Source organism: Protopterus annectens, chromosome 2.part2 (assembly GCF_019279795.1).
Source record: "Protopterus annectens isolate FY-2018-M chromosome 2.part2, PAN1.0, whole genome shotgun sequence".
NCBI lineage: Eukaryota > Metazoa > Chordata > Ceratodontiformes > Protopteridae > Protopterus > Protopterus annectens.
The window spans coordinates 639,516,882-639,541,355 of record NC_056730.1 but is presented as its reverse complement, the minus strand read 5'-3'; the positions used below and the strand labels follow the sequence as shown (position 1 = coordinate 639,541,355).

The window sequence follows — 24,474 nt, the reverse complement described above, 5'->3', positions numbered from 1 at the left end:
ATACAAAGAAACATCCCACTAGTAAGTTCTATGCCAGCAGATAAAACGTACAATGTAGAAAAAAATAAACAAACAGAACAGATGTCATACATATATACATAGCAATAGTAGATCCTATCACAAGACATATGTCCTAGTCTAATATGAACAAGATATGTAACAGCAAAAAAAAAACAAGTTTGTCTGCGTGTTACTAAATACAATGTGCCATCACCATAAGCACGTAAGCAGTCAGACAACTGAGAAGTGACAGGAATTAAACCCCTGACAGTACCTACGGTGCTTATATATCAAAACAACAGACATTGATAAAATGAGAGGAGCACATATAACATAAGCAGCACATTCCAAAGTACCTTTGGCTAATTCCGGTAAAGTATTGAAATACTGATAAAAATCATCCCCTACACACCACCAAAACCGTTATTAGATAGAAAGCAGAGCAACAGATTAAAAAAAGATATCACATTTAGGAACTCCTAATTCTGTAACAACATTCTTGTGTTAGATAACATGAAGGGAATTATATGTAACTCTTTACTCTATTTCAAAGTGTTACAGCTTTAAGAAATATGATGTCGTAATATATGAGACTTGTGTCATATTTAATAAGGGAGTTGTTCTTCTGATTCCGTGTCAGAATATTGTTTCCCTTAGTTGTATGAAGTAGTGTTGAGGGAACTATAAAACACAAACACATACACACACACACACACACACACACACACACACACACACACACACACACACACACACACACACACACACACACACACACACACACACACACACACACACACACACACACACACACACACACACACACACACACACACACACACACACACACACACACACACACACACACACACACACAATCTTTCCACACTCAAACAAGCTTCTTAAAGCTGTTGCATATTTTATAAAAGGGGCACACAACTCTAAATAATCATTGTAAATAGAACAGAGTGTTAGACTGACCACCCTTCCCATTGTCACTCTGTTTAATTCTCTTCCCTCTCGCCATTGTGGTCATTTTCATCTCCTTGTTTTTGTCCAGCTGTACATCTCAGTACATGAGCAAGATGTCACCAGTTTAGAATGAAAGATGCCGGTTAAAAATATATTGTACTGGAATAAATAAAGAAAACATTTTGCAGGCTTAAGTTAATAAGTCCATACATTGTCATGCAATGAAGCAAGCAAAAATGCTGTTAAAGTAAAATAAAAGTAGGAGAAATAGAACTGAAAATAATCCAGTGGTATATTGTTACATGAGTAAACTGACTGACAAGGTATTCTCTGCCTCAGTGATTGCACAAATAGTTATAAATAACAGTACCTGGTTGGTACACTAGCAATGTTTTCTCGTTTGGAGAGATGGGACATAGTTGTTTTTGTCAACCACTTGTGATGGCATCCCTTTGCTGGTTATTATTTTGCTCATCTATGCACTGTTATGTGGTTTGTCAAACATATTACAGTAACAAAGACAAGAAATTATTCACTGGAGTAGTCTTTCAGAATAACTAGTTGTCTTTCTTCATGCATCACTGTAAATACTTTTTGTTGCCCATAGGTACTACCTTCGCTGCATAATTTGGAACACTAGAGATGTGATTTTGGACGACCTCAGTGTAACCGGAGAGAAAATGAGCGACATATATGTCAAAGGGTAAGTAATACCATTGTTTATGGAGCTCTGGTAAGACGGTGCACATGCTATGCATTAAAAATCAAAACACTGCAGCGTAGGGTGATTGTTTTGTTGTGACAGCATGTTTCACGAGCATTCCAAGTCGGCAAATCAAGCTATAGTTAAAAAAGGGAAATAAGAATGAGACAGTTATTATCTGTGTCGATTTATGAAGCTATAATTAGTTTCACAAGCAGCAGGTACCTAGTTACAGTAGCATGCACCAGTGAGGTGTCACCAAAGCTGTTCTGGGTAAATTCATTGTTAGGAAACAAGACAAGTTTAATGCGGTGGCAGTGCTCTGCCGCTGTCAGCTGTAAATACTTGTTTAGCATTACCTCTTCCATTCATTTAACACTGAAGTTCAGTGTACCTGTCTGACTCGTGTCCAGTAAGAAATTAATTCTTGAGTGGGGGCTAGTAGAGTGGTGGATGAAATTAACACAGTTGCTGTTTTCGCTCATGAACTGGTGCATTTACTTTATTCAGACATGTTGGAGCCATGGTGATACCATTGTTCTACACTTGGGAAATGTCACCCTATAAATACAGATTAGATGGTATGATCTAACTTATTTGTTCCCAAGGTTAAAGAAACCCTATGTAGGAGTGATCAAGTTAGGAAGACATTATCAGCCACTGGGATCCATTTTTATACACCTCAAAGAACCATTTCCCAGAATTAGAGAGGTGTCAGGAAAATGTGGTTCCGGGAGAAACCCTATGTAACAGTGAACAAGATGGAAAGACCTTACCTGCCACGGGGATTCATTTTTCTACGCATCAAAAATCCTTTGCCTGGAATCAGAGAGGTGTCAGGAAAATGTGGTTCCAGACGTTGGAAGATTCTTCCCTGGTCTCTTATAGGGACAGATTTTCCTGTAGTAGAGGAGGGAATGCTAATAATAGATGATGCTTTTGTGGCAGAGAATGTCTGCAAAATGCCCCTCCTCTGACAAACCCTATCAGTCCTCCTGAAAGGTTGCCCGACAGCTGCAGTCTGGATTCGCAAACCTGGATAGTCATCAGCAAAGATAATTGGGTGCAGAGGATTATTTCCACAGGTTATTGCACACCCTTTCCCTACAGCCCCCCCCCCCCCAGTCACTCTACGAAACTTCCAGACATTCTATCCAGTCAGAGAAAATCAGCATGCATAGAAATACAAAAACTGCTGAAAAAAAAAGAGTCATCCAGATGGTCCCCCCAGACCAACAAGGTTTTGAAACTTATTCAAGATTCTTTTTGGTGCCAAAGAAGACTGGGAACCTGAGGTCCATCCTGGATCTCAGCATTTTAAACCATGATGTCAAACCATGATGGAGGGAGAGTGACGTAATGGTTAAGGTATTTGCCTTACAAACTAAAGGTGCAGGGTTTGAATCTCACAAGGGATAATTTGCTAGGCTTAAAATGACTCACAAGGGCAGTTAGCCTAGTACTAATCTATTCTATTCTATTCTAAACATTGCAAGGGCCAATTGGTCACAGTCAATCCATTCTGCCACTTCTGGACAGGGGCAATTGGAAGTGCTCGATAGATCTCCAGGATGTGTAGTATCATTTCAAAGTAGATAGGCATTCCATGAGATTTCTTCACTTCCATCTGGGAGCCAGCCATTATCAATTCACAGCTTTTCCTGTTGGTCTCACCACAGCCTCCCCAGGGTGTTCACCAAGTGCATGGGAGTAGTTGCAGCTCACCTGAGACTGCTAAGATTCTGGGTACTTCCGTAGCTCAATGACTGGCTCATTTTTGCTTCCATTAAGCATCTTCTGACTCAGCCTGGGGACTATTTGTACAGTTATGTCTTCAACTGGGCATTACAGTGAAGTACACCAAACCTCAACTCTCCCCTACTCAAGTAGAGTTCATTGGTGCTTGTCTGAACATGGTTACACAAATTGCAAGTCTCTCTCAGCAAGGATAAATCCATTACCGGACCAAGCAACCCAGATGCTATCTTATCCTTCTCTACTAGCAAAATTGATTTTGCAACTTCTAGGATCTATAACAGCTTCCTTAAATCTAATACCACTACCAAGATATTACATGAGCATACCTCAGTGGATGCTAGCAGTGCAGTGATCTGTCAGGTGACATCCTGTGCTGCAATACATATTACAATAATTTGCAAAATGCACATTTTCTGAAGGATTACCCCAAGAGGAGTTTCTCAGGGCTGCCCTTTTATCCTTCCACCAGCCAAGGCGACAGTGACCATGGATGGCTCCTCATTATGGTAGGGGGGCATTACTCGGGAAAGACAGTCCAAGGCACTTGGTCCTATGTGGTGGCTAGTCTTCACATCAATGTTTTTGAAATGAAAGTAGTATTATTAGCATTGCAGACTTTTCAAGATGTTCTCCCTCTGGGGATGATTGCCATTCAGCCAGACAATATGTCAGTTATCTGGCACATCAACAAATGGGGACAACCAAGTCCTCCCCCATGTCAAGAAACAATGAGCGTTTATCTGTGAGTGATCTATTCTGGTTGCTTTCTTCTGGCAACACATATTATGGTGAAGTCTAGTGGTCTAGCAGATAAACTGAGCAGGTCCATATTACAAACTCACAAGTGGGCTCTCTGTCCTGTGGTGGCAAAAACAATGTTCATGTCAGTGGGCCCAGCCGTGCTATAATCTCTTTGCTTCCCCACTCATCTCCAAGTGCAGCAAGTACTTTGCCCTCATCTCTCCAGACAGAGAGTCACAGAGAAACTCTCTAGTTCATGATTGGACCCTGGGACTCTTATATGCTTTTCTTTTTGTTCCACTGATCGCAAATTTTCTACAGAAAGAGAGTTACTGGAAGTGTAAAATAATCCTCATTGCTCCTTTCTGGCCTTGACAAGTATCATTCTCATTTCTGTGGCCTCATCTGGTACACCTTCATTTGTTGTTAAATCCAATCCAGAATATTCTCTCTCACCCATCAGGAACAACTCATCCTGACATTCAGACCATCCAAATGACACCGTGGTTTCTCCACTTCCAATGAAAGCTAGACAGTCCAGGTTTTTATCCCCAGTCAAGACACGTCCTTATATCTTCTCAGAAGGATTCTGCATAAAAGGTGTATAAGAGTAAATGGAAAACATTCTCCCGTTGGGCCACCCAGAGAAAAATAGATCCATTTTCTGTACCCAATTCAGCTAATCTATACTTTTCTTGCTTCTATATTTAACAGCAGTGTGAGTTATTCAGCCTTAAAAATTCAACTTGCATCTATCCAAAATTCACCATAGAGTCTACGTATTCTCCTGCAAGCCTTAACTCAACCTCTGTTTGAACCAACTGTCAAGGCAGATTTGAAATGTTTGTCTTGGAAAACTATTTTTCTGGTCGCAATCACTTCAGCCAGTTGAGTATCAGAACTCCAGGCCCTCTCATCTAAGCCACCATATCTAATTTTTCATAAGGACAGGGTCTCCGCATGAATCCTTCCTCTGTACCTAAGGTGGCCTCAGAAACAACCATGAATAAGTAGATCAGCCTTCCTGTTTTCTTTTTAAAATTTTCAAGTAAAGCAACTTTGATTGTATATCCATAGAACAAAGTAATTCAGAAAATCAAACCAGCTGTTTATTATCTTTTCTAAAGTCAAACTGGGAAAATCTGTCTCAAAGGTGACTTCAGCCAAGTGGCTCATTGACTGCATTTCCTTGGTATACAGTGAAAATGGACTGACAAATCCCAGACCTCCAAGGGCTCATTCCACAAGATCAGTGGCCACATCCTCTGCTTTCTGGTCTAAAGTTTCTATAGATGACATTTGTGGAGCTGCCATGAAGTCTAACTTGCATACCTTTATTGCTCACTACAAATTGGATGTCTTATCTAAGAACAGAGCAGTGTTTGGCTCTGCTGTCATCCGGATTGTCCTTCCTTGAGGACCACCCTGGCTTTCTCCAGCTGGGGATTCTGCCTCATCAGTTGAAGAATGGATGAAAAAGCATCAGATATAAAAGTTATGTACTCACCATAACTATGCATCTGTTTTGTCTGTTTTTGTCCTTGTCAACCTCCTTTGCTCCATCCCCCTTCCTATTTCAATTTTTTTAAAATCCTCAAGACTCCCAGTTAGACTTGAGGAATAAAGTCTTGCATGACTGATTGATGAGCTACAGCTCTTTTCTGTTTGTTTCTCCTGCTCACATAGTTGTCCCTTGAGTTGTTATTTTATTTTTCAGTACTGTTTCTATATGATAACTGTTTGTGCAAACACTGTAGAGTAAAGGGAGGGAAAACTCGATCTAAAGTTATAGTGTTAGTGAGGAGGATTATGGGTAAGGTGAGGAGCTTGAGTACAGATCCAAATCTTTAAAAGTAGCTGATGTTGGATCTGAGCTCTGATCCGAGGAAGGACCAAAACAGACAACCCAGATGCATAGTTTTGGTGAGTATGTAACTTTTATTTATTCATGTGTCTATAAAAAAAGGCTTGGTACATATTTAAAGTCAATAGCCTACAACCCTGAGTCATGAACAAGGAACTGATAATCAAGTATTTATTGCAGTATATATTAAAAACATCCCTTTTAATGATGTGAACTTTGCCTTTCTTTTCAACTTCCTTTAGCACTGACTTTCTATCATTGTGATATTGTATTTCTTAGATTCGATGAGCCATGTTAACTCAGGTCCTGTGATTATCACAGTGCTAAAAGCATGAAGCTCTTGCTTAGTTTTCTGTTTTGCACATATTGAATAATTCATTGATGAAGTAACATTTGCTTTATAATGTGATTACTGTTTTTATGTGTTTCAACCTATTTAGGATGAACATTTGATGGGGCTGGTTTTGGTATTGAAAAGTAAAGGGTTTCTTATTTAATGTACATGCTGTTTAGTGTGTTTGTGGAGGATAATTTTTTTACTTTCAGAGGGTTTAAACTGTGAAAACAAACAAAGCAATGTCTTTCGGCTTTTCCAGGTTTGGGGTCACCACAGCAGATCACTGGTCAGCAGACTGATTGGCAGTGAAGTTTTTATGGTGTTGAGTTGCCAGCCCAGCACCTAACCTTCACAGAAGGCACTTGCACCTACCTGCATGTCTTTAAAGCTCACTCGACCACAGGGAGGACATGCAGACTCCACAAAGAAGACACTCCAGCCGAGAATCGAACTGAAGAACCTCTTGCTATGAGGCAATAACGCTAACCGCAGCACCACCATGGCCAAAACAAAAGCAAGATCACTGGATGTGCAGCCATGGCAGGACTCAAACCTACAACCTTCTAATCTGAAATCAGACACCTTATCCATTAGGCTACACGGTCAACGAGGTAAACTGTGAAAACAAAATTTGGTGATATTTAAAACTCGGTGGCTCTGGCTTGCTTGTGGTGCAATAAAACTACCTGTGTTGAAGCAGTGTACCACTGGCATTCTTACATTTTCTTCCACTTGCTTTGACACAGTAGCAGTGATATAATAGATCACTTCATGACTGAATTCTAGACAGAGCCAATTTATGAACTTCTGAAGTCTTGAAATTAAAATTGTATCATCTTTGCGATTACAAAGTTCGGTAGCTCTGTGGTCAGGTGAAGAAAGTGGCAGCATGATCTTTATAACGTACTGGGAGAGAGTGAGGTCATAATTCAGAAACTTGGTGATGAAACTCTGTGATTGTGGTTGCAAAGCTCTATTATGTCTGCTAAGGGAGTAATTGCTTTTCAAACCAAAATTCAGTTCCTGTCTGAATAATTAATACATGATCTTGTCATGGCTTAGTAAAACTATTATATTCTCTCACAGAGCCATTGCTTCCAGCAACATGACACAGATCTGACATCACACTAGAGATGGCACTCAACAAGTTGCTTGTGTGATGGCTGGGTACATTTTTTCATTATAATTAATGTAAACAAGCCTCCAGTATTCACTACTGCTGCACAGGATAATTACAACAGATACACAAAAGCTATGTGGTGTGCTGCTACACTTCTCATGCAGTAGTATGGTGGGCAGCTGTCTCCCCTGTTGACTTCTGGAACACTTGTTTGAGCAGAGCCTGGTTTTTGTGACTCATTGTTATCATATAGCTTATGCTAGGTGCCAAATCTAACTTCTTGAATCTTTGACATTTTCTGAATTTCACCCTTTGCACCAATGGATGAGATTTCTGAAAGACTACATAAAAAAATTGCATAGTTCATGTTTAGAAGATGTGCAACTTTATCAACTTGCTATATATTTAGAGCAGACAGTTAACAAAGACAGCTTCAGTAATGCTCTCCTTTAGACACACAATTGCTTTGTTTATGCTGTCTTACATATGTTTTTTGTACAGACAAAATATCTAATAAATAATTCCTAATCTTTCCAGAAGTATGACATTTCTGTATGACTGTGTTGGTATTCTACATATGAGGAAAAGTTATGCAGATGTTGTAAAAAAAATATCCAGATTTGGTTCTGCATTTAAAACGTAACCTGGAAACATATTGCTTTTCCTAGGTGGCTGTTGGGTTATGAAGAAAATAAACAGAAAACAGATGTACACTACAGGTCATTGGGAGGAGAAGGGAACTTCAACTGGCGTTTGCTCTTTCCTTTTGAATACCTTCCAGCTGAGCAAGTCTGTACCTTAAGCAAGAAGGTGAGTCTGCAGAAAACTCAGTTGCTAGGCCAAGTACTGAGGATCATACTGGAAGTAAGAATCAAGAAATCAAACTTGTTTATATGTAAATAAAAACAGATAAAAATTCTCAGACCATATTGCTGATTACATGTTTTTGAGGAGTCCAAACTATTAGAAATATTTGGCTTAATTTTTTTAATGTTGCACTCTTTTTTATCACTACAATGGTTTTTATTCATATCACTCCCCAATTCCTGCATTTCAATGTACAGTGCTAATTACAACATTGTGCCTTCTATAAAATATCTAGTCAGGTTATTGCAGGATCAATGGTGAATAATATTATTTTGGGAACTTATTTACTGAGCATTCCAGAAAAACAGGACAGCAACTTATTTTGATTGCACAGAGAGTACTCAAATATTTTTGATACTGTGAGTACCAAGGAAAATATTGATAATATTCAGAGATGTAGGAGACTTGCAGTGGTAGATATTGTAGTGAAAGCCATGTTGCATACATCAAAGGCATGCATGCGGTAAAGAGATATTTGCCTAACAGCAGGAGCACTCTGATTTCCTCCCATACACCAAAGACATGCAGTAGGTGGACTGGATACTATACATTGGGCATTGGTGTGAATATGAATGTGTGTGTGTGAGTGAGAACAAGATGCAGCAGGGTTCTAGATGATTGTTATTGTTGAAGTGACACCTGACCCTATGTGGAAAATGGGAAAAAGAGATTGTGGATGGATGGATGGATGCATGGATGGAAGGATTAGTCACTGACATTGTTACTGGCAGTAGCGCTTAGGCTATGAATTGCATGCAAGCTGTTGACTAATAGAGATTTATAATGCTGTATTATTTGTAATAAATTATTACCAACCTTCCAGAAAGGATTTTTTTAGTTGTTGCTTGTTGGTGGTTGCAGTTGTACTACAGTTAACTGAATCCCAGTTCAGCAAATGTAACTTACTGCACAGTTCCCCTATTGAAGCAACTTTGGAGTTGAATACATTAATCAAGTCTCGGTGTTGGGGTGGGGTGGGATGGGTGGGTGCTGTGCACCCAGCCAGAAAGTGTTTATGTTATTGTATCTGCCTTGACTGCTGTTTTGGTGAATTGTCTCCAAGGATGTACCATTTGCTGACTATGTCTTTGAGTCTACTAACCATAACTTCTGCTGTTTTATGATATGCGAGGGACACTCTGTAGTATTCTGGGTCACGGACTGATATAGAGCCATTCACAGGAGTGATTCTTACTGGGAAAGGAGACTCTAGGCATATCATCAACTTGAGTATTTGCTTATTTGCTTTTTGTTTACAGTGTGAGTGTACTGGATATAACACTTTTCAAATGTAGAGTTACATAACATATTAGGCAGAAAGAGTCCATTGAAAGTCATAGCTGTCAACCTCTTAGCTCAAGAAACAGGGACAGGCAGAAAATATTGTGGGAGAAAGGCCTAAGCCAGGGACAGGTTTTAAATATTGCCCTTAATTACTTAGACATTTGCTAGAATAACAGGTTGGCATTTATTTTCTGAAAGATATGAAATCCAAAATTCAAAGGTGTGTATCATTATTTAGTGGCATCAGTCCTCAGTTTACCAGGAAATCATGTATTTTATGAGGTACAGTCGAAAATTATCAGGTAAAGTTAGGGGGCATTCTGCAAAATTAGAGACAGTTGAGAGTCATGTGTGGCACAGGGGAACTGAGCAAAACAGTACAAAGAAAATGGAGGAGATCCAAAGAGAATATATGACTGTTATATTGACAGTGACTAGAGGCCTGCTCTGAATCTTGAATGTTGCATGCAAAGATGATCTATGCCTTGTAGCATCATACTCCCTTGGTTCAATGTATATAGTTAAGTAAATGTGTAACCAGTATAACTGAACAATTAGACATGCTGTATGTTCAGCAACAACTTTTATTTAATTGAAGTCCCTGTGAAGTCACGTGGCACATAAACCCCTTAACTAGTTACTTGTTCTTAAGGTCATAGTTTTTACATCATTACTATATACATATGTACAAGTTAGCAACATGTACATATCTTAAAAAGAAGACATAAAAATAGTTTACTCTCGAACTGTAAATACATTGTAAATATACTAAAACTATACTCACATGTCATATGATGTGGCAATGTTACAGATCCAGTATATGAACAATTCTAATACAGAGCATTTGAATTAATGAAAATTAACAGTTGTATTACTTTGGAAAATGTTGTTCACAAATAATAAAATCTGACTGACTAAAATTAAAAAAAAAACTTTGGGATGATAATGCGTAAAGCCCAATTTTTTTGTTTGTTTGCTTGTTTGTTTGTTTTAAGAGCTGGCAAATAGGATAAACAACTAAAATCACTTTACCAATGAACCCTTCAAAAAGGCATGCTACCATCCTAAAATAACAGTACTTGGAAGTTCCTTTGATGAGCTGTATGGCTCACACTAGAGGGACCGTTCTACCATGACTCACCCATTTGTGATTCAGAGACATGCTAGTCATAATAAGATAAGACATCATTATTTGTTAATTTGCGTGTTTCTTGAATTACATCTACTATCATAACATGCTCAGTAACCTGCTGCTCATATAGGCAGTGCCTTTCCTCAGTCACTCTTTCACATACACAAATACATGAATGTGAAACACACTTGCACACACACACATACACACACGCACACATGCACACACGCACACACTCACATACACACACACACACACACACACACACACACACACACACACACACACACACACACACACGCACACACGCACACACACATGCCACAGTTCCCTGTACCTATCCCTTCTCTGTCTACCCTTCTGTGGTTCCCCCTTAATGCTTTAGTGCCATTGGTTGTCTAGTGTATCCCCACCCCCGATCACTGTTATGATGTCAGTGCTGGTGCAGCAATTTAGAGAATCATCTCTGGTGCCTAGTGTATCCCCCCATCCTTTCATCTCCCTTATGATGTCTGTGCCATTGCTGAACTTCACTTTATCTCTGGTATCCAGTGGTTTCCCCAACCCGTCAATCCACATAGTAACATTGGTGCCATCACAACACTTAAAGTATTCCCTGGTGTCCACTAGTTCACCCCCCCCCCCCATCTTCTTGGTCTCTATAGTACCATTGATGACAATATGGTACTTTCTAGATTAGTGCACACTTCTTCTGCCTATATCTGTGACTGTTGGTTAGAAAGAAAGACAAGATAAAAGGACATGGTGGAACGATACAAATCAGGAACAGAAATGCATTTAATTTTTTGGTTGGAGATAAAGACTTGACTTTTTCACCAGACAACCCAGGATAAACTAGCAACCTGAGCACTAGAGGGGGAGCCATTTGAAATGTCAGGATCCACTAGAATGAGTCCTGAAATATGGAGACTGAATGACCAAAACATTGGACTTCTACAAAGTCCAGGGTGCCATTTCTTGAAATATTCTCTTTTCTACAAGGTATGGCAATCTCAGAGTTGGTTTATATAAGGTCAGGGTTAGGGGCTTGCCCCCTGCATGGGGGAGGTAATTTTAGAGCTCCACGTTTGGTCTGTGTCTGAATCGTGGTTTGGATTCATTTTTCTATTTGGAATACAGTTTATTCCTGGTAGACTGCTATTCTTTAAATTTCTTCAAAAAAACTCTTGGCTGAGAATGGCTGCAAGCAGTGGTCAGACAAGTCTCTAGGGTCAACTGAGACCAGGCTGAAGACCTGGAAGTTGACTGGAGAGAAAATACAGCAGTTCAAGAAATTACTCTGGGCTCTAGCACCCCAAGAAGAGGAGGAAATAGGTGTAGTTGAAGAAGAATGACAGTGCCTCAAAACAGCATGTGTGAGGACTACAGAAAATATATGTGGCAGAGCCAGGTATGGAAATAAGGTACATAAGGAAAGCTGGTGGTGGAATGCAGAAGTCCAGAAAGTCATCAAAAGAAAGTAGGAGTCCAGGAAAAAGTGGGAGATAGAAAAGACTGACCAGGCTAGGAAGGACTAATGTTTGGCTAACAAAGAAGCTAAGAAAGTAGTTGCAATAGCAAAGAATATGGCATGAGAAGCACTCTCCCAACTTCTGGAAAGTGACTCATTAGGTGGCACAAAGAAACTATATCAGGTTGCAAGGCAAAGACAGAAAGATAAAGAAGATAGTCAGACACCCTTCATAAGGGATGCCAGCAACAACCTGCTTTCCAGTCCACAGGACATCAAAGACAGATGGAAGGAGTATTTCCAGCAGTTTCTAAAAGAAGGAAACCCACAGAAGCTGTACTGCCCCAGAAACAGCCTGCCATGAAAGAAGAGGAGGAGCCTACCCTAGAAAAAGTAAGCATAGCACTAAGGAAAATGAAGTAAGAGAAAGCAGCAGGCTCAGATAAGATCACAGCAGATATGATAAAGTTGTTGAGTGAGATGGGGGAGAAATGGCTCCTGAGGGTACTCATAGCAGTGTGGAGAGAAAGGCGCATCCCAGATGACAGGAGAATAAGCATACTCATGCCAGTGTACAAAACAAAGGGGACATCCACAACTGTGGGCAGTACAGAGGAATCAAACTCCTGTCACATTGCATGTAAGTTCTAGAGAGGGTGACTGATAAGTGGATACACAGATTAGTAGAATGTAAGATGGGAGATGAGCAGTTTGGATTCAGAACAGGATGCAGCACAACTGACCCAATGTTTGTAGTGAGACAGATAGTTGAGAAGAAACTAAAGATGAGGAAAAAGTCCAACTGGGCATTGCTGGACTTGGAGAAAGCATATGACAAGGTCACAAGAAAGCTGATCTGGGCAGTACTGCGGTGGTTCAAAGTCCCAGAAACATTGGTAGAATTAGTGCAAGCTAGGTACAAGGACCCAGTGACTCAAATACAAACAGTGTTCAGCCTCACAGGGGGGTTCCCAGTGGGAGTGGGTGCACACCAGGGTTCAGCTCTGAGCCCGCTGCTGTTCATACTGGAGATAGACTACATTAGCAAACTGGGTGGTGGGGACAGATCAACAAAGTTGCTGTATGGAGATGATGTGGCATTACAGTATCTGGGAGGGGTGGTTGAGGAGAAGGGAAGTCTGAATGAAGAGGTCAAAGCTAGAATCAGAGGAGCTGCCGCCAACTGGCATAGAGTATCAGGTGTAGTCTATGACAGAAGAATGCCAAAGAAGCTGAAAAGTAAGATGTACAAGACAGTGGTACTACCAGTACTACTGTATGGCACAGAAACTTGGGCAGTAAAGGCAAAGCAGATGAAGACGCTAGAGGTGATAGAATTGAAGTGCCTGAGATGGGTGGTAGGATGCACTTTGTGGGACAGACGAAGACATGAGGACATAAGAGCAGTAGCCAAAGTAGCTCCAATTGCCGAAAAGATCAAAGAGAACAGATTACGGTGGCTTGGACACACTTGCAGAAAAGCAGAAGACAATCTGGCAAAGAAGATTTGGGACAAATAGGAAGAAGGTAAGAGGAAACGAGGACATCCAGCAAAGAGTTGGATGGATTGTGTGAAAGAAAATCTGCGATAGCCAGGCAGGAGTGTTAAAGAAGGCAAGAGTGTAGCATTGAATCAAGAGAGATGGTGACAGTTAACACGATTCCCCAACCCCATGTAGAAAACGGGAGAAAGGGGGCTGATGATGATGAAGTCTATTGTCTTTGCCATACTGGATAGAAAAATAGAGTTTGTAAACTGAATTCTGGACTACCAGATCATCTTGCAGATTTCCAGAAAGCTTGGAAAAATGTATATTGCTTACTAAACAAACAGCCCTCTGTAATGCAAAAAAACGGACATGTCAAACTGAAGAAACATCAGGCTGGTACAGCATAAATCCCAATAGACAATAGTCATGAACAACACAGACTCCTTGTTTGCTACATACTCATGGGGGAATATTCAGAAAAGAAGTGAATTTGTGTAAGATTCTGAACTGCTGTGATTTGAAATCTGTAGTAATAGTTGCCAAACAAATGAATATCAAACAATAGCTACCGGAATTACCTATATTTATACAAACTAGCCAAAATTTGGAGTGATATACCTGAAAATATACACAACACAAACAATACTTCTAAATTCAAATTACTACTAAAGGAACATCTTAATAACATTTGGCTTTGCTGCTGCACTCAGCCTGGTTAGCAGTTCCAGTAAAACCAATATCTCCTCCCCCCACTTAGCTCTCTCCCCCTTACTCCTCATCTAACGTTCTCCTTTTCCTTCATTCTCTCTTCACCTCTTTAGTTGCCTGCCTCTGTCTTTTACATGCCAGGCTACAACTTCCTTTCCTCTGAAATTTTTTTTCATTCAGTCTGTTCCCTAAATGTCTAAAGGTTCATGCTATTTAAATAATTTTATTCTCTTTTTTTAGACTTATCTTTGTTACTTCATATGAAGTTCTACACATGTATCGTTTGTGTAGTCTGTACTGTATACATTATGTGATCAAACAAGATTATTGTATTATGATAACATTGTAATTGTGGAACTTTTCTCCCCAGGCCTCCTTTGAAAATGGGCCATATTAGACCTAGTTGGACTCTCCCAGTAAACTAATGGAAATACATAAATAAATAAATAAAAAGACAATAGGCTGCCAAAATGTGTTCCTGTGCACATTTTTTTTATTTTTCTGTCATGTAATATGGAAGGACACTTTGAATGTTATGGGCTTATAACATCTTCCAATACCCTACATTTCTACAGAATTTAACAGCTGTCAGAATAAGTTGTCACACAGAGGCATCTCAACTTGAAAAAAGGATCCAGTTATTTTTCTTTAATTAAATATTTTCAGCTCCCACAACAGCCATCAGCTGGAGCCCAGAGCTCCTCCTTCACCAACTCTTCAATGGTGCATAACTCATGCTCTGTGTAAGGATTGGCTACTTCCTGTGCATCAAAGGAAGTATTCCTGAATTGTTAACCCTGTTTGAATGATTTAATCCTGTCATAAGTTTAATGGCTTCACTGTAAAGGATAAGTGAAAAAAAATCCTGAATGTAAGCTTTCTTATCACAATTGATTGAATATCACTTCCCCGAAACAAAACCTAAAACTATTTTGCCTGAGGACAAGATCCCTGCATGTTCCATGTGGGTAACCTCACACCACATCCTTATGTATATATACAGTTTCATTGTTGCACAGCCATGGTGAAAGAGAAACATCCTGAGAGGGCGAATGTAATACACTTCCAACCTACAGACTTGCATATGAAGTATGTTAATAGCAAATATAGTTAAGAAAACAAAAATAATTGAGTTTTTGAATGACAAATTCAGTATCAGTCACATGCAGGAGACTCTGCTTACACCTTTTCATTAACATCTGCATAGTTTCTTTTGCTTCTTCCATTACTAAATCATACATATTGAGATTTTGTATGTTACAAACCTTGTGGAACGTTTCAGTACATACCTTATTTGCATGATGCTGGCAAATCTTATGATCAGTTTGAAAAGTCAAAGTCAAGGCTGTTTTCATATTAGAAACCAAAAAGAACCAATGTGTTTTCTGTGAATACAGACTTATAACTATAAAGAACACAGTCAAATAACTTCCACAGAACAAGATAAAGAAATTAATTTTCTGCACGAAATAAGTCTTATTAAAGATTTATTGAATATTTGTTAAATGCTTCCATCCCTGTAAATCAGTAATGTGGGCATCATAAGAACATAAAAGTCCATTCCCGTTACAGTTATATAAATAATCTCTAAATCTTGCTGCCTTTCGCTAATTCCACCTAAAATGCCAATTTTCTAGAGCTTCTGTAATTTAAAAAGCTTGTTTCAGCTACATATTGTACTTATTTTACTGCTTGCACTTTAACAAAGTTGTTTTTGTGTTTAAATTACCTGTTTAACTGTTGTGGACTACACACTCAAGTGTGATAGCCATTTCTGTGCATTTAAAGTGTTTTTTTGATTGTATCTGCTTTATTTTCTGAAAAAAACCCAAAAAAACCCCCCAAAAATATACTTGTTTTCCCACCTTTCTAAGCTAGTATAGTCCAGTTTTCAGGTGAGTGCTGAATTCAAGGCTGTGTTACAAGTTTCTGTGTTTGCCCATACCTTACTTGGATAGAAGGAAGTTTCTCTGTTCACTGTGAGAGAGGGAGCTTTGAGCAGCCTATCTGTCCCTGGAGGAGTGGTTTCAGCCCAGAAATTAGTAGTTTATTGGCTATTTTGGGCTAATTTCTATCTCTTTCATTTCCCTGCTATAAAACCCACATTAGCATGGTTTTGGCACTGGGCAGCACCAGTTAGCTAGGGTATAACTATTCCTGGCTCCACAAAGTCTACTCTTCAATATTTCCCTTGGAACTAGACAAACTTTCAACTTAAGCAGTCAAACCATTCACTTCTCATCTCGGCACTTCCTCAAAACTCATAGCAAGCACTAATAAACCTTAGCACTAGACCCCCCTATACTGTAAAGAAGGACAAGGCTCTCTATTCAACCTTACCAGCCAATCAGTAAAACAGTTCACTGTACCTATCCAGGCATGTCCAAAGGGCAGTTTCAGGTGTACTCTCCAGTCCAACTGGTGAATCTAGGCATTTTGAGGCAATGTTACAATTGGCTCATGTACACAGACAACCCTCTCCTCCTTCCACCAAACACTAATACATGTGAGAGATGCAATTATACAGCCAAACTGGAGGCTAAGCTCTCTCAACCCAAGACTGGACCAGGCAGTCAAGAGGAGAAGGGAATTACTTGCACCACACCACCAGTCTCACATAGACCTATGAAACCAGCACCGGCAGAAAACACACATAAATAGACAAAACATACTCGGAAGCTCTAAATAAAAATCTGCAAAAGCAACAGAGACCTCCAAAGCAGACATACAAGCAACCTCCACCCCCCAACACAAACCATGAAATACATACTTCACAAAACCAGTGTGCCACGCAATCACAGCCCTTAAGGCAAATTAACATACCCAATACACTAGTAATAAGTGACTCTATAGTCAGGCACACTGACATCCCACTCTGAACAAGGAGAAGGTTACTGTTAGCTGCCTTTCGGGTGCCAGGATCCACCACATAACACAAGCACTCAGGTCACTCCAGAACAAGTACAAATATGACTCTGTCATTGTCCATGTTGGTGTGAATGACCTGAGTCATACCTCCCTGGACTACATGAAAAGAGACATGGAGGAGCTCTCTGATCACGTAGCCCAGACCAGTATGACCCTGACCCTGAGTAGCATCCTGCCCTCACCAAGAATGATACCATGGTATAGAGAAAAAATTATTAATTTCAACAACTGGCTAAGCTTCTGGTGTCATTCAGTGGGGATCCAGTGTCTGTCAGCCTGGGATGATATGCTCGACAAGCCACGCTGCTTCATTAGAGACGGCTTGCACCTGTCACCCTTAGGCTTTCGAATACTGGCTAAGGCTCTTGCCACCCCTATAGTGCCTTTTTTTAGGCAAGGTTCAAAAGACAAACCCACCGCCGTAAATAGCACAAGTAACAAAAAACTGAAGGTAATGCTACTCAGTGCCAGAAGTCTAAACCTCAAAATGCATGCACTCAAGGCACTTCTCAGTATGGAGAAAATCGATATATGTGCAGTAACAGAAACCTGGTTTAAGGCTCCAGGCTACAACTTGTACCATACATTTTGGCCACAAAACCCAGACCAAAATACAAACAGTGAGGGTGTATCCATATTCATCAAGGATACCCACACCTCCAGGTTAGTGGCACAGCACGATGCTTCAGAGATCATCCACGTGCAACTAACAATGGGCAAAACTGCTATTCAAATTATAGCTTGCTACAGCTCACCCACCATGTCCCAGGATCCCCACTCCGCATTCCTGGAAACATTGGGAAACATAAATGTCCTACAAAACACCCTGGTATTGGGTGATTTCAATTACCCAAACCTTAACTGGGAGAACTACTCAAGTACTAAATCCCTTGCCCAACATTTCCTAGAATTTATAAACTCAAATGCCCTGGATCAACTGGTCAACACCCCCACCAGAGGTGACAACATATTGGACCTGATCATCACCAACATGGGCGACCGGTGTTCCACACCTGAGGCCAACCCCTCACTAGTTAGATCTAACCATAAACTAATCACTCTGGATAACCACATTCTGCCACCACCACCCCTGGTCGAAGAAACCACTGTGAAAAACTTTTTAAAAGCAAACTTCACATTACTTAAGACCGAAGTGGGAAGTTTCAAAGCCCCCATGCTAAAGAATAACACTGTCCAGGCTGCAAAATCCTTTACTAATGCACTCTATGGGCACCTACAAGAATGCATGGATCGTGCTATCCCAAACAAAACCAAGACTCACTCCTCCAAGAAAACTAAACCAGTCTGGTGGACCCATGCCATAAACAAGCTATACAATAAAAGGAGGAAACTAGTACAGAAAAGAGTAAAATCCCAAGAAGGGAAGACATCCCTGATCAGTATCAGCAAGAAACTATGTTCCGTCATAAAAATCATCCAAGGTTAGCTTCAAAATAAAAATTGCCATGGACTCCAAAGATAACCACAATGCATTCTTTAGCTATGTCAAGAATCTAAGTGGCAGTTCTCAGATCTGCTCGGAGTTAGTGCAGAATGGCACAAAATACACCGAACCGACCGATATAGCCAACATCCTGGCAGGCAGGTTCAGTGCAAACTTCACCCCCCCTCTCACCCCCAAAAGGGCCCATAACTATACCAGAAGAATGTAATGCCCCTGAAATCACAGACACTCAGGTTAAAACAGCCCTCTCCAAAGCCAAAAACCCAGCATCAGTGGGGCCGGACGGTATCCCAGGCTGCGTCCTACACAAGCTCAAAGATGAACTAACCCCTCACCTAAACTCAGCCTCTCCACAGGCAACATGCCCACAGAGTGGCGCACAGCAACGGTTATTCCGCTCCACAAAGGTGGAGCCACAATGGACCCCAGGAACTATCGAACTATAAGCCTGACTAGCTTGCTCTGCAAAGCTATGGAGAGCATCATCATGGATCTCATTAACAGAGACACTGGGAACCTCCAAACACTGGACCCTACCCAGTTCAGCTTTGTTAAGGGCTGATCATGCCTCCTAAACCTGGTGAACTTCTTTGAGACAGTTACCAAAGCTATAGACAAGAGAAAGGTGGTCCACACAGCCAATCTAGAAGTCGCAAAGGCCTTCGACACCATTCCCCACTCAGGTATTATAGACAAGCTCAGCAGCCTGAACATAAACCCCTACATCACGAGATGGGTTGCCAACTGGCTCACGGACAGAACCCACATAGCAAGAGTTGCGGGAGCTAGGTCTGACTCTAAACCGGTTACAAGTGATGTTCCCCAGGGCTCAGCCCTAGGACCCCTCCTGTTCGGCATATACTTCTCAGAGGTACAGGCAAGCACAGGAGGACTATGGCTGATCAAGTTCGCAGATGACTGCAAACTAGGGGCTATAATTGATTCTCCGGCTGACACAGACATCTTCCAAAAGGGTCTCACTGAGACAGATACCTGATGTCAAAACCATGGCCTAAAGCTAAATGCCAAAAAGTGCATAGACACCCCTTTTGAAAAAACAAAGTACCCACAAACTACCACATAGGTGGTAGCCCCCTAAATACAGAAGAAGTAATAAGGGATCTGGGGACCCAAGTAGATAGTAACCTCTCTTTTGATAATCACATTGCCAAAATGGTTAGAAAATCCTTCTATGTAGCCCACCTAATCACAAAAGGGTTTGCATGCAGATCGAAAGAGGTCATTGGGCCCCTCTACACATCACTCATCAGACCCATCATAGAGTACAACGCCCCATTTAGGATGTACCTTACAAGACACCTGCAACAACTGGAAAGACCAGAGAAGTACTTCACCAAGAGGATCACTGGCCTCAAGCAGATGCTCTATGCAGCTCGACTGAAGAAACTCCAGCTGTACTCGGTTGCATACCGCCTACTCAGAGGTAATCTCTGCCTGACATACAAGGCCATGTCCAACCCAGAATTGATGGACATGCTCCACCTAAAGAAAACCATATCCCCTCGAGCCACACTCTCCAGGGATCTAAACCTCACCACAACAATAATAGGACGTGCTGGAGGGTTAGATTCCTGTCCCAGAGACTTCCCATGCTCTGGAACAAAATTCCAGTCTACATTAGGCAGAGTTCCTCGCTAACCCTCTTCAAGAGAAATTTTGACGAGTGTATGGGAAACAGAAAGTTTACCCCAGGGATCACTTCAATGGCTCTGCTGGACAGAGGCACAGGGAACTAATCTAAGGGGGCGGCGAATGCCAACACATTCCGGCTAGGCTTATAAATGCCTTTGGGCAGATAGCCTAGTACCTACCTATGAACCTCTGAACCTATGGACCTATCACATGATTATACAAAAACACAAACTTAAAGCAACATCAGATATCAAAACTGATTCCTAAAGGTTACCACTAATAGTACACTTAGGGCCAGATTCCAAAAGAGTTGTTCTCATTGTCTGCCCTGAGTTTGAAAGACCTGCTCTTAATGTAAGGGACTTACTTCGATGTGAGGCCTATCTATAAAAAGGCTTACTGTGGGGACCAGATTCCAAAATACCTGCACTCAGCCTGCTCTCAGTTTAAGTGGTCATTTATACTGTGAGCAAGTCTTCTGGAAATAGGGCCTTAGTGTAACCTTTCTGAGTGAAAAGACAGCACAAGTAATGCAGTTGGGATGGTCTTGAATACACAAAGTGCACAGTAAGTATACACTTCGTGGTGGCATTTATGAATCCCAGACTGTGTGTATATGTATATACAACAAGAAATATTGAATTAGCTTCATTAAAACACTTATTTCATGAAGTAATAAAATAACCATTGAGTTCTTTATCAATACAACAAATACATATGTACATAGAAATGTAAATATTTTGAATACATGTATATAAACATTGGTACACTATAACTTAGTGGCATACAGTTTTAAAACACTGTAGAAATATGCTTGTTTGCCCCAGGAGGTACATTAGTGTGTATCCTTAGTAGCCAGAACAGTTCCCTAACTTTAGTTCTTGTTTCCCCATTGTCCCCTATGGGATTTTTTTAATACAATTTCTGTCACTTTCGGCTTTTCCTGGTTAGGGGTTGCCACAGTGGAACTCCTGTCTGCTAATGATTGGCAGTGGATTTTTACAGTGCCGAGTTGCCAGCCTGATGTCAAACCTTCAAAGAAGGCACTCCCATTCACACATGCACCTACCTGCATGTCGTTATCATCACTCGACCATGGGGAGGACATGCAGACTCCACACAGAAGGCACTACAGCCGAGAATCGAGCGGGAGAACCTCTTGCTGTGAGGCGACAACGCTAACTGCTGCACCACCGCGGCCTTTTAATACAGTTTCTAATATAGTAAAATCTAAAAGACAAAGTTAACCACATTCTACCCAATGTTTATAAAGGACAAGTCCTAGATAACAACAGCAAAAGCTTCCTAACAGATAATTTACAGTGATCAGCCAAACAGCATGTCTATGTGACACGGTAGTGAGATAGAATACCTGAAAAATATCATGGCAACACAGGGTAGAACTTAGAAAGTCCACAATGATAGGACCTATAAGTCAAGATCAAGCCCCATTCCCTGGAGATGGGATTAAGTTCACAGTTTCACAGGGAGGTACTAGGCCATTGGCCCTAGGGCCTACATATGCCCAGCTAAAAAGGTAGCATGGCCTTCACCACCCAAGAAAACCATTTTCCTGTGCCCCTGTCGAACAGAGCCCCAGAGGTGATCCCCGAAGTAAATTTCCTATTTCCCATCCAATCATCAAGATTTTTCTTGAAGAGTGCTAATGGTGGGTTACTACTAATGGTTAAAGTCTTCATCTCATAGACACAAGGTCGAGGGTTTGATTCTGAGCATGGGTTATTGGCTAGGGTTAAAATGGCTATTCAGGGTAATTTGCCTAGTATTCACCTAGGAATCTGTGATGCCATTGCCAGCTGTTGACTAAATTAATTCACTGGACATTCTTGAGAATGAATGCTTTCTGATCAGATGCCTTTTTAGTATAATCATCTGAATGCAAAGGAAAGGTATTCACTTAGGCAGGACCTGGGTGCTGTTACTTTTTTATCTGTGGCAAAGAAACAAACACACCTTTGCTGAATATTTTCTTTAAGATATGAATTAGAGTAGCTCTTGCAAGATGATTTTCTTCAGCTACCTTCTAAGTGTAGATTTTTGCAAGTGACATGCATCTCATTAAAAAAAATAAAGGCAAGCTTTATTATACAACAGAATTTGTAAAACATTTATTCAAAAACAAAACAGTTTCACATGGCTCTACCATCTAGACTATTGCTTCCAACAATGGAAGTAAGCTTTACTCACCTTATTTTTTAGGAAATATTGTCTAGAAATCTTATATGAATATCTGCAGCTGCCTGGCACAGTTAAACATGCTGTGCTGATTTACAGCATACAGAGTGTTTTGAACAAGGAAACATGCCTGTGATTTACAGTACTCATACTGACAAAGATTTGTCATTTCAGCTAGAGAATAAACTGCTAGTACTTGTCAATTTAAATAATGAATTACTCCCTAGCTGTCTATACATTCATTTGTAAAGATGCATTCCTTGCTCTCTCTGGCATTGTGGTGTTTGTATGCATCGTAACTCTCTCTCTCATTTTCTGAAGTGAAAATTGAATCGTCTCTAGCCTGCTGTGCCTCTTAACTTGATCTGTGATCTATACATAACAGTCTGAAAGGACTAATAGGTTGAGCATCATCGTTTTTTAACCTTTCCCAAATGACCAACTCATTGTATGCTGTTTTACATGTGTTAGGTAAAAAGTAATTTTTAAGGTTTGTCTCATCTGTGGAATAAGTTCAACTCTAATACAGTCTCTTCATGCAGTTTGTAGAGTATATTACCTTTGTGCCTGCACAAGCTTTGGTATCCTGATACATTCTATTGTAAGGCAGAGAACATGGAAGTTAATGAAAAAAGACAAATCCTTGTTAAGAGATAGCTGTACACTATGGCTGCAAAAGAGCTATGTAATGCCTGATAATTTGACGCATGGGATTAAGACTATGAGCTGCTAGACATCTTAATTCTTTAGTCTAGGGATCTAGTCCCTCAGTCTTCTACTGGCTACCGTGTAACTCTGATTAAGACAGTGCTTACAGGTTGGGTCTATAGTAGAAGAGTGAAAGCTGAAAACAGTGAATGCTGTTATGTAAAACCTAAAAAAGCGAAGCAACATAATGTCGAACAGCCGGAACAGTGACTTTTTAACCCAGGGAAAAAAAATTGCTGGGCCATTCTCGTGACTTTGCCATTTCCACCACTGTGGTACGATCTTGGAGTTGGTATATTTAAGTTGGAGGTGTGGGGTCACAGCATGTATTTTGTCTCTACATTTTTTTTTTGGAGCAGCATTTTTTTTCTCTGGGAAAAAAGTCACTGTTCCATGCATTCGACATTTTGTGGTTTCATTTTTTTCAATTCGACATAAAAGCGTTCGCTGTTTTCAGCTTTCGCTCTTCTAATATAGACCCTTACAGGTCACACCTGAAAAGAGGGTTGTGCCTTGTGAGTTACCTGGTTAGCAAATGAATAAAGATAAAATGCAGCTGCGCTGTCTAGCATGAATAAGAGTTTTTTGCATTTCAAAGATAACCTTTTTGTTGACCAGTACTGCATAGAACAAAAGACAATGCATCTTCAGATGTCTGCTGTTAGGAAGTTGTCTAGTGCAGTGCTTTGAAGGACTGCCTGACTTACCAGCCATCCATCTGGCATGCACTTATATTACATATCATTGTTTCACCGTATCTTCCACTGGAAACTACAACAGGTATAATAGTGGAGAAACATCTTAATGGCATGCATGGATACTCATAGGAATGTTTACATACAAACACAAGGCAGCAATGGAATGGTAATATGTATATAAATGCCACAACACAGGCACCCATACGGACAGACAGACACAAGGCAAAGAAACAGCCAGCACATGCACACACACAAACACATGTGCATGCACATACGGTGATGTAAAACACAAACACACACACACACACACACACACACACACACACACACACACACACACACACACACACACACACACACACACACACACACACACACA

General features: G+C 40.6%; 1 protein-coding gene across 5 annotated transcripts in view; it reads left to right on the top strand.

Annotated features, from left to right (window-relative positions):
* The window catches only part of DYSF (dysferlin), a 3,914,743-nt gene that overhangs the window by 3,597,433 nt on the left and 292,836 nt on the right, over positions 1 to 24,474 (top strand). For all 5 annotated transcript variants that reach the window (XM_044064060.1, XM_044064063.1, XM_044064061.1 and 2 more), the window contains 2 exons: positions 1,580 to 1,675; positions 8,164 to 8,305. In XM_044064060.1, coding sequence (XP_043919995.1) covers positions 1,580 to 1,675; positions 8,164 to 8,305 — 238 coding nt within the window. The remainder of the gene's footprint in view (positions 1 to 1,579; positions 1,676 to 8,163; positions 8,306 to 24,474) is intronic.